The sequence below is a fragment of the Trichoplusia ni genome (genome assembly GCF_003590095.1).
Source record: "Trichoplusia ni isolate ovarian cell line Hi5 chromosome 17 unlocalized genomic scaffold, tn1 tig00002319_group16, whole genome shotgun sequence".
In the NCBI taxonomy this organism is placed as follows: Eukaryota; Metazoa; Arthropoda; class Insecta; order Lepidoptera; family Noctuidae; genus Trichoplusia; species Trichoplusia ni.
This window is the reverse complement of record NW_020799763.1, coordinates 14,732-27,023: the sequence shown is the minus strand read 5'-3', so window position 1 is coordinate 27,023 and position 12,292 is coordinate 14,732. Positions and strand designations below refer to the sequence as shown.

Sequence of the window (12,292 nt, the reverse complement as noted above, 5' to 3'; positions counted from 1 at the left end):
GTTAAAGAGTTTGTTTGAACAGGCTAGTGTCAGGATATATTGGCATGATACAAGAATTAAATTCGACACTGCGGTAGTCGTTTTTCTAAATACCGCCATAGCACAAGATCTCCTTCAGTGTTTTCTTTCATTACGTTTCAGTGGCGCCTTCAAATAGTGAAGGATCTACAAATAGCTTTTTAAAAAGCCACATTATGAACCCTGAATATAATAGAACCTGCAGCTTCATGCTTCATGAAACCACATGGTCTCCACACCATCTGTGGAGCATAAGCTGATGCCTGCCTGCAGGACTGTCCGAAGGGGTAAATGTGGCCCCAGTACACGAAGGGCAAAGAAAGGAACGTGTTTGGGTTATAGTCAGTAGAAGTCTGACACCCCTTTCCGCTCAACCCAAAGCGGAAGAAGACATTTGATGATATCCCATCCGAAAAAAGGTCCATAATAACTTACTTTGGCTCCAAATATTGAAGAGTGTCATCATCCATCCATTCTACTATCTCTATTATCTTCCTTGGGTTGTGGACAGCTGGGTACAGCTTCTCCTCCAACATTTCAAGGTCACAGCGACAATATGCCGTCGACAGATGGACAAAGACCTGAAAAGACAGTAATACCACAACTTTTACACAACGCCATCTAGTGTTAAAATAAGCAAAGCTTGTATTATGAGTACTGACAACTGATAACCATACTTATATATTTGTGAATATTTCCACTCAGACACTGAACAAATGATCGTGTTCATCACTCAAGCATTTTTCCTGAGCGGGAATTGAACTCACGACCTATAGTATTGCAGTCAGAAAAAACAACCAATGTACCCCAATGGACAGACAGTTTACTCAATGAATGATGAAGTAAATGACTGAATGGATCTCCTTATCGTATGGTTGATGTACAACCTGGTGTCAGAGTGTAACCCGCCCGTAGACCTCTGACGTGACGCAACACAGCCTTTTGTTTCGTAGTGTTTTATGAAAAAGAGGCTGAATACCTGTAAATTCTTCATAGACTCAGCCAAAGTCAGCATTCTCAGGGTTCCAGTCGTGTTCAAATTAAATTAACAGCATCCTTCAGTTTCTGATCAAATCTGGAAAAATAATTTCATAAAAAAGAGTTCTGTGCCCAGATCAGGTTATGTTAGCGGTGGTAAGAAACACTTTCTAGGTATGGACATTAAATGAAAGAGCTTGACTAGCAGAATACAGTACGTCAATTTTAAAATCTAAAATGTAAAGGTATTGATGCAAATGAAAAAAAAATGATTTTGATTTGAATGTTCCGTGCATGATTGGGGTCTGCTGAACTGATGCCGCTAGCCGTAGGGTCCGAATCTTGTTTTTATGAAGGATTGTAACGCATTGCCATATACCGACACAAAAACGCGTAGCAAGGCGGTTCAGGTTTAGTCAGTAAGGGTCTGACACTACCCATTCTCTCAACCGAGGAAGCACCCCATGAGATATCCCCCACCTTACCAAAAAAAGAGTCCGAAACTTTATCCCAAATTCCCGATACACCTATTTTATTTAACGTCAGTTAATAAAACGTTCCATGCAGACTCACCTAACGCAAGCGGCACTATGAAATATAACATTGCATCTCTCTTGAAGCTCCTTCTTATCAGCATCCGATATACCGAGCTCGGGTTCCGTAATATCACCATTTATTAGACGAACCTTTTTAATGGCTTCGGGATCTTTGTCTCTTAAAAGATCGAAGACCTAAAATAAAATAATAATTATAAACGGTAATGACGGAGTCTTGCGAGACACCAGCCAGCTGCAACACATATTATAGTAGACGCGCGTGTTATTATAGTAGCACAGCTGCACTCTCTGTTCCCGCACTCTCATAGCGCGATGAACACGACCGGAGAGAGATCAGAAGCATTAGTCATTGTCACATGGAACAACACGGAAACTTGGTGTGCTCCTTGACTTTTACTTGGCTGTCCTGTGATCTAACCACAAGCCCACCATAGCTTGAACTTATACATCTATAACCGTCGTTTCAGGTAGTCAAAAGCTAAGAAGTCTGACAAAGTTACAACCAGCCGAACTAAGGGGTATCGTGTTGAGCAGGCAACTGGGTTGGGTGGGGTGGGATAGGCAGTCGCTCCTTGTAAAACACCCCAACATAGTTGGGAAAAGGCTAGGATAATCATGATGAGCGTTATTTAATGACATTGAGGATTATACAAATGTCTTTTGGCTAGATGAATTGGACAAATTTTTTTAAGCTTTGATAAATCTGTTAATATTGAGGTTAGAAGTAAGACACGCCATGTCCTCATCCTAGGTAACTCTTGGTCCAATATCCATGTAGTCAATCTCCTTTCCACATGGCTTCTTCTTCTATGAGTCTCTTGCTATCTCCACTTACTCTTTTACTCCAAAGATCCTTAAGTCTTTCCTCACATCCTAGGCCCTTCTTCTGCCGCATCAGCAAGTACACCGTCCCGATGTCTGGACAGCAACGAAGAAGCTTCTCCAGCAAGGCCTGCAACGGAGAAGAATTGAGAAATAATATATTTTTCAAGTGTATGATGTGTCTTTGGCCTACCCATCGGCTGTGATTTTCTCCACGTTTTAATACAATCACTTTCTTGTTTATTCATCGTTCCGGTTGGATATTTGTAACTTAATTTTGAGGCACTTCCCGATAAGTTAACATTCTGAAATTTTCAGGGTAGCTTCAAATGCAAATTACAAGTATAATTTTACAATTATTCAAGTCACACAGACACCCAGACACAGGACAAGCATTCGTGGATCACACAATTTTTTATCCTTCGCGGCGATCAAACCTATGACATTTCGCGCACACTAGGTTTGGCGTGGCTATCAGTGCAGTCCCTATATTATACACCATAGAATTACATCAGTGAAATCAGCAAACAGACATGTTATCATTGACCTACAAACTATAAAGCATGAAAGATATGACTTTTGTATGTATGACCATTCACAATTATCACAATAATGTGTGAAATGGTAACTATATTCTGTTTGAAACCATATCTATACTCTATACTAATATATAAAGCTGAAAAGTTTGTTTGTTTGTTTGAACGAGCTAATCTGAGGAAATACTGGTCCAAATTGAAAAAATCTTTTTGTTTTGAATAGACCATTCATCGAGGAAGGTTTTACTCTCTATAACATCACGCTGCGACTATTATGAGCGAAGATACAATGGAAAATGTGGAAAACCAGGGCAGATATAAATCATAACTTATATCTTCTAACCACGCGGACGAAGTCGCGGGGAACAGCTAGTAGTAATAGTACACTTGAGAATTCACTTGTTAAAGTTCACCGAGCAGCTCGCTGTAGTGTTCTAGTGTATCACTCTTTCACGAATATTTTGTCTAGATTATCATCTTATCGTATGGTTGATGTACAACCTGGTGTCAGAGTGTACCCCGCCCGTAGACCTCTGACGTGACGCAACACACCCTTGAAACATTCTCAGCTGTGTCGCGCCTCACGACGTTTTCCTTCACCGTTTTTAACAAGTGATAATTACTTTGTAATACGCACATGAATTCGAAAATACATTGTCGTGGATTCGAACCTACGACCTTTGACTTCAGTCCAACGGTTATATCACTATACTATGACAGCTATTTGAATAGTTAACTAACCTTATAAATGATTGTTTGCGTAACTAACTGTCTGTTATCAAGCGAAAGTTCAAATAATCGGTTACTGAGCAAATAACTCCTCAGTTAGATTAAGTAAGGTTTAACTGTTAGTCTGTTACTCAAAAATATTTGCTTTAACTACCGACGAATAAAGAAGTGTTGTGTGTTGCTTTAAATATATTAGTTTATGAATGTCGCGGTGACCTTGCGGTTCTATGCACGGGTTTTTATTCACGAGGGTGCAGGTTTGATGTTAATGCTGGCAAGTTACCAAAGTAACTGTTTTTCAAAATTATATTCTTTTTTAACTAAATTATTAATAATAACCAATCTTTAAGACACCACTGATAAACAGTGAAGAGAATTTAGAATTGTTAACTCGCATTGAGCTAGCAAAGTGATCAATGCTGAAAACGTTCTCTTAAAAAAAATAGGCATATCATAAATATTCTAAACGTAAAATAAAAAGTATTGTTTTGTAAATAAATTAAAAACAATAAAATGTTTCATAAAACACATATAATTGCTGTACCTACCATTTGTTTTAAAATTAATGATCAAAAACGTCCGTCATAAAAAGCGCATAAAAATTCGTTTCAGTACAAATACAAGAACACATAATGAAACGCGTACAATCATTACAAAGAATAAAGTAATCTACTGAAGTCTGTTTACACAACAACTGTACAAAATCTTGTATCAAAATCGGTCCAGCCGTTTTTACAGCTGTAAATTGCATTGTCGTCGGGTTTAAAGCTACCCTGCAAATTTCAGCCTGCTAGCTTATCGGGAAGTGCCTCATAATTGATTTGCAAAAATCCAACCGGAACGACAAACAAACAAAAACGTGAGTGTATAAAAACGTGGGAATAAGCCTGCAAACCTCTAACGGGAATTTAAAAGAGACTGCGACCCCTGAGTTTGTTTCGACATTTCTTCTCAGGGTAGTCAGATGGGAAACGTCGACTCCAGCGTTCTCAAAAAAGACATGTGAAAGTGATGAAGTATCCAATTTGCAGAATAAATGATTTCATTTCATTGGACTCAACATTTAATTAAATTGTAATGGGGTGTGTTACCTTCCCAACGAATCCCGTTCCACCTGTGATGAGCACCGACTTCCCAGCATAGAACTCAGGAACGGTGGGCGCCATGATAAACTGGGGAAAAACAGAAGAAGATTAAAAAAAAACTATTTTAGAACATAGTTTTTCACTTGCACTTATAAGTCCCAGTAGTGTTCCTGTAGGCAATGGAGCGTTCAAGTATTACGTAACGCAGTTTTTGAAGACTTTAGACCCCCCTCTCCCCTATATAACGCATCGTAACGGTTTTCATTACCTCCCTAAACGTTACGTAACATTTTACATTTTCCCCGTAAAAATATAGACGGAAAGGGTTGCGGTTTAGCAAAATTCTAAATTCCTAGTCTTATACTTGAACTAGCAGTTGCCCGCGACTTCGTTGTTTCGGAAGGCACATTAAATTGTGGGTCCCGGCTGTTATTCCTACATTCTTGACAGTCGTTACAGGTAGTCAGAAGCTTGAAAGACTGGAAGGAGACCCCAACGGGAAAAGGCTAGGCCTTTGATGATATCTTCAGGATCGAAGTTCTCGTCACGACAAATGAACTTGGCCAAAATCAATAGGACTTCATTTCTCCTATGATCAAATACCACCATCAGATCTGCTCCAAGTAATGTATATTATATATCGAACGTCATCTCAATCGGAAACCGGGAAGTGGGTCTTTAACTTGCAAGATTTGATTACAGACAAAGGGACAGGTGAAACTAAATGAAAGTTTGATGGTGGCCTAGTGGTAAGAACATTGGACCACCAAGTCAAAGGACTGCACGGATAGCCGAGTGGTTGAGGTCACCACGCCAAACCCACTGCACACGTCATGTCGCGGGTTCGATCTCCGCGTAGGACAAACATTTGTGTGACCCACAAATGCTTGTTTTGAGTCTGGGTGTCTTTGTGCATGTGGCTTGTATATTGTGAAACCCCCGTGAAACAACGATTTTAGAAAACCGGCACAATTTTAGCTACGTCAGAGGTCTATGGGCGGTTTAAACTCTGACACCAGGTTGTACATCAACCATACGATAAGAAGAATTATCTAAATCATTTCGGCATAGAAATTTCTAATTTTTTTGCATTCGATAAAACTGTACTTTTCATAATGACATTGCAATTGAATAAATATAACATTGTTTATAATGAAAGGACTTTAACATATTATAAATATTTATGTTTGTTTAAACAATGAACTACTGTGTATTGCACTTTGGGTCAGGGAATGGCATTAAGAGACAAAACTATGTAATATGGAGGTTTCGAATTATATGCACTTTATAATATAATATTTAACAACTTTCACACAACGCCATCTAGTTTCAAACTAAGCAAAGCTTGTATTATGAGTACTAGACAACTGATAAACATACTTATATATTTCTAAATACATACATAATATAGATAAATTACATCCAGACACAGAACAAATGATCGTGCTTATCTCACAAACATTTGTCCTGGGTGGGAATCGAACCCACGACCTCCGGTATCCGGTCAGGGTCACTAACCACTAGACCAACAGGCCAGTCGTCTGTCAAAGTCTGCAAAATGGTCACCCACTAGGGTGACGTCATCATTTTTTGTCTACCCTTCGGTTGGACTATGCCCAGCGGTGGGTTATTCAAGACTGATGATGATCATACATTAACATTCTTGAAAGACATGAAGCGGTCAAACAAATTTAATGTCTAATTTGTGACAAATAGGATCTAGAATCAAATTAGCAAAAAATGGTCTTCCTTCACATTTATGAATCAACTGTTGCCTAACCTCATTTAAGTTAATGTTGGAAAATTTCAGCTGTCTAAATTTATCACATGCATTACATTTATAATGCTATATGCGAGCAACCAAAGATAGATCACGATGGCGTGCTATTGGGGAGGCCTATGTCCAGCAGTGGACGAATATGGGCTGATGATGCTAAGCTATAACAGCATAAGTGAGTCGATCACAGGTTAAACTATGCTTGACGCGGTTAGTCCGTAGATGGGTGACCATCTTTGTCATAACGAGTTCCTCCGTGTTCCGGGAGGTGCGTTAAATTGTGGGTCCCGGCTGTTATTTCTACATCTTTGACAGTCGTTACAGGTAGTCAGAAACTTGAAAAGTCTGACAACCAGTCTAACCAAGGGGTGTCGTGTTGCCCAGGTAACTGGGTTGAGGAGGTCAGATAGGCAGTCGCTCCTTGTAAAACACTGGTACTAAGCTGAAACCGGTTAAACTGGTAGCCGACCCCAACATAGTTAGGAAAAGGCTAGGCCGATGATGAGGTACCTTATGAAACGGACCACAGAGGAATGCATTTTGTTTGGTTATAGAGTCCAGTTTTTACCAATGGTTTTTACCCTTAAATATATCCAAATACCTATTTCGTATCCGTGGACGTCATATGTATTAGGTACAAGTAAATATTTAATTATAAATTCCATTTTTGGTCATTAGGTCTTCACAAAAAAAAAGCTTTGGTGCATCCCTTATAATTGCAATCATTATTTGGCACTTTTTGCAAAAAAATGGTTCTTGTTGGAAAAAAAAAACTGGAATAGCTCCCCCCGACGAAAAAACCTCTTATATTTTTTATAGTTTATTTTTTTCCATGCCTGTCTGTCGTTAGATTATAGCTCTTGAACGGATTGAGCGATTTTAATATAGTTTATTTCGTATAAAAGGTAATAAATTATGATTTTAGGGACTTTTTAAAATTTTGCTCATCTTGTTTGCCGTTAAATTTTATAGAATAACTATAATTAAAAGATAAAAAAAATACCCACGTTTTTAAATGTCACTCCATTCAAATTATATCAAAATCGGTCTAGCCGTTTTTATAATTGTAAATTATATTGTCATCTGGTTCGAAGCTACCCTGAAAATTTCAGCCTGCTAGCTTATCGAGAAGTGCCTCAAGATCGAGTTGCAAACATCCAACCGGAACGACAAACAAACAAGAAAGTGAGTGTATAAAAACGTGGGATAAACTAGAACCCTTTATACAAAAACGACTTTACACTTTGCGGCTTTAATTCTGTAAATATTGATTTAAAAACTATCGGTTTTCATGACTGATGGATCGAAGGATGCTTGCAATATCGCACATAAGAACGGAAGTTGAGAAAGTACAATATCCAATTACACTTGTAAATTAATTCTAGATTAATATTCCGACAGGATGTTTTGATATTAATTGCTAACAATATCAGTTGTGTTGTTAAAATTACGACAGACATTCAATTTTAATTACTAGTTAACACATGTGTATTTAGTTGAATAAATGATGGACGGATAGCTGAATCGTGTACGTAACGGCAGATTGTTGCGCGACGTGTCGCAGGTTCGATCCCCGCGTAGGATAGACAGTTGTTGCACGAAAGCTTGTTCTGAGCCTCAATCTATATCTATGCTAATATATAAGGCTGAAGAGTTTGTTTGAACACGCTAATCTCAGGAACTACTGGTTCAAATTGAAAAATTTATTTAATTTTATTGAATAGACCATTCATCGAGGAAGGTTTGAGGCTATATACCATCACGCTGCGACTAAAAGGAGCGAAGATACAATGGAAAATGTGGAATAAATAGGGATAATTATTAGTTATTGTATTAGTTTCAGATACTATAGTAAGTTAAAATGAAGTAACTTGAGTTAAAAATAACCTTGAAATGGAAACAACACAACAATGTGCCTACAAATACTAACAGGTCAAATTAAAATACTCATTTTGAACTTTGCATTGCATTACAATATTCAATATATTCACATATTTACTTCAACTGCAAAATTGCATTCGTTAATACCTTTTAAAACTACAATATTGGAGGCACCATATTTGTTAATTTTTATTTATTGGATTCAGTTTCGCTTATTATTCAGTAAATATAATACTTGTAATTAAAATATTCATCCCATTTCTGGGCCAAAATTAAACTATTTACAATGGCCGATGAATGAAAGGAAATTGGATTAAATTCGCTCCATTTTTTTACGGATTGAATTTTCAGATCTACGTTTGTAATTTCAAATGTCTTCTAATCACGGTTCATGAGATACAGTCAGTCAGTTGACTTTCAGAAGTATCGTTCCGTTTTGCCATTTGATTAAGGAACCATAGTAGGACCCGTAGTACCTAAGTGTAAACTAAGACTCAAAAAAGTGTCTAGAATAGTTTTGCTCTCATTCATTTTTAAATTATAATTAGTATTCACATTTAAAGGTAATATCATATCAGTATTATTTATTTCAAACCCCTTTTTGAATCAAAATAAACAATGATTCAAATCCTAGTGAGATACTTATGTTTTTTTTAAACATTATTTATTGAAAGATAGAATAGTAGGAATAGGAATTATAAAAAAGTGCAGTAATATTATCAAACAGACAAATAGTGTAATTTACAGATAATACCTGTAAGAGGTCAAAATAACACTCAAAAACTCTGATCCCGATTGCTTGTGGCAGATTGATAAAGATAATAATGTTTAAAGTACTGTTCTTTCACAATTTTGAGCACCTTTTGTTGTAATAATTCCTATGTTTCTTGGCGTTGGTACGATTTTCATTTTTAAAGTACTTGCTGTTACGGTTCATGAGATCCACGGTGTTGGACGGACACACAGTTTAGCCTTAGTAAAAGGGAGCGCTAAACTGTTTTTCAGGCAGAACTAAAGCGATCCAATGTGACCCAAAAGGTTGTATTGACGACCTTTGACGTGGCTCTGAGGTGAGCCGGCAATGGAGGGCATCCTCACGAAATTTTCCTTCACCGTTTTTAGTAAGAGACAATAACTTTGTAAAACACAGGAATTCAGAAAGACATTGGTATGTGTCGGGATTCAAACCTACAACCTTTGACTTGGCAGTCCAACGGTCACACCACTAGACTATCACCAATAAAGCTTTTAATTAAAAGAAAACACCTAAAATAAATTAATTTACTTAATTAGAAGCACTGATCAAGATGAGCCTTTTATCAAATATAAATAATTAATAATTATTGCACAAAAATATCATAATTATTTTTATGGTAGAAGATTACCTAAAAACGTACAACTCGGAAAAATATTAACTGTTAAAGAATGTGGATTGGGAAGATTATTTAATAAAAATAATAATTATATACTTATTGGTAAATTATTTTTAACTCCTTCGCATTTTAAACTAAAGTCCTCAACAAGGCCTCTACATGTTGGACCTGTGTCCCCGTGCACGCCTTTAAAAAGGACCGGGTCTCTTCTCATGAAGTTATCCCGTAAATAAAAGAGGTAAAAATAATAATACCAGCCTTTAAATATAAAACTGGGAACAGATTTAATTTATTTATTTATTTAATTATCACACTAATCTACCATTACAGGTTACTTAACCTAATGCGGTAGCTAGGACTAAACAAAGGTCTAAGTATTTATGTGAACTAGGGTTTCAAAGATTGAATTATTATGCACATAGTTGCAGTTCTAAATTTCAGCAACTGTTTTAATATGTAATTTTCTGATAATTCTGATATGCATAGGCAATAAGTTAGCCTGATACACATGCCCATCATTGCTCCTCCTGGAATTGCTTATTGCTTCATCCACTTTTCTCCTAGATATGAAATCCTTACTATTTACAATTCCCATGTTTCACTTTCTGTGATTTCGCGATTTCTTGGAGTTCTCTTATTATTTAAAAAAAAAAACTTTTGGGCATTGATCACCACGCTAGCTAACTCCAAACGATTGTCATTCAATAATATATTTTTACCAATATATGTTTTAATTTAATATACATCTCATTTGCTTTTATATATTTTCAATCTCTTTTTGTAAGTGTTAACCTTATGCAGGTATATTATCGATTCCAAAGAAATACTCTGCCTTCATTTACACACTTTACTCGCATTTTAAAATTGTCTGGACTTTAAAAGAGACTGCGACCCCTGAGTTTGTTTCGACATTTCTTCTCAGGGTAGTCAGATAGGAAATGTCGACTCCAGCGTTCTCAAAAAAGACATGTAAAAGTGATGATATATCCTACTTACAGAATAAATAATTTCATATCATTTCAAAAAAAATATAAAAATTGAATTATTTTTTTTGATAGGAGTTGTAGTTTACAATGGTTTTTAGCAGATTATTGTTATATTTCTTTTTCTCATTTTTGAGTGTGATTGCGGTATTTTTTTTTGTAAAATATTTTAAATCAACCAGTCAATCAATCTCAGTAGTAATGAGACAAAATGAAACATAATTATTTGTATAATAAAAGCCTTTTGTTAAATTTTATCTAAATTTAACTAATTTCTGTAGACTTGCTTATAATAAACACATTTTCGAAAAAATTAACTCATAAAGAAGTGTCACTGCTTACAAATACGTGTGTACACACACGCACACATTTTTTAATTATTTTTTTAACACTTACCCGTTATTTTAATAATTATACACAGCACTTTGTCTTTATATGATAGCCACTGAACTCCGTACCACGAATCAACTGACTGACTGACGATCGCGTTATGCACAGCACTGTTGTATTGTCCATACGTTTTAATAACTTCAAGTGTAAAAAACAGTTAAAAAACGCGCAAATATTTTTTTTGTTGCGAATTTTGTTGATGAATTTTCTATCCATGCTTGTTGACTTGGATTGTCTTGTTGCAGTTTTAGAATTGATATCAAAATGATACTGAATGGATAGGCTAGTGGTTGAGGCCACCACGTCAAAACCCTTGAGCGCGACGATTCGCGGGTTCGATCCCCGAGTAGGATATATATTATTGGAATCCACGAATGTTTGTTTTGAGTCTGGGTGTCTTTGTGCATGTGACTCGAATGTCTGTGAGGCCACAATATGTGCCACAGGAGACATAAGGATAAGGATAGAAATAATAAACGTATATTATATTTCTATCAAAATATATCAAAAGCAAGTTAATGAATGTTACAGAAATGCAAATATATCATTTATTCTGTAAGTAGGATATATCATCACTTTTACACGTCTTGTTTGGAGGTCACTGGAGTCCACATTTCCTATCTATCTAAACTGAGAAGACATTTATCAAATTACACAAAAAATACATTTGAACAAATCATCATCTATAACTATACTTCTATATACTTAATATATAAAGCTGAAGAGTTTGTTTGTTTGAACGCGCTAATCTCAGGAACTGGTCCAAATTGAAAAATTCTTTTTGTGGTGAATAGACCATTCATCGAGGAAGGCTTTAGGCTATACCATCACGCTGCGACTAATAGGAGTGAAGATAGGTGCAATGGAAAATGAGAAAAAAAACTGGGCAGGTATAAATCATAACTTATATCTTCTACCCACGGGGACGAAGTCGCGGGCAACAGCTAGTTTAAAATAGAAGGAAACTCTAGGGATATAGAGTAGGGACACATAGGTCTCCAAGTTGCACCACAGCACTTAGTCTACCACTTTTCACATCCAGACCAAGGCGGCTAGCTTATTTATATATTACTAGCCCCGAATGTCCCAAAGTTGGGCAAAAGCCTCCTTACTCGTCTTCCTCTTCATCATCTTCAGCTCATATTCGTCCACTGCTGGACATA

At 36.5% G+C, this 12,292-nt stretch overlaps 1 protein-coding gene across 1 annotated transcript; it reads right to left on the bottom strand.

Annotated features, from left to right (window-relative positions):
• Positions 1-453: 453 nt before the first annotated feature.
• Positions 454-11,613, bottom strand: LOC113506481 (fatty acyl-CoA reductase 1-like; the record flags this gene model as incomplete). The annotated part of the gene is given in 7 exon segments (XM_026889322.1): positions 454-599; positions 998-1,063; positions 1,066-1,093; positions 1,570-1,727; positions 2,389-2,505; positions 4,732-4,812; positions 11,136-11,613. Coding segments are annotated over 6 exon segments (590 nt in total), but the record flags the coding sequence as incomplete, so codon positions are not given.
• Positions 11,614-12,292: the final 679 nt, after the last annotated feature.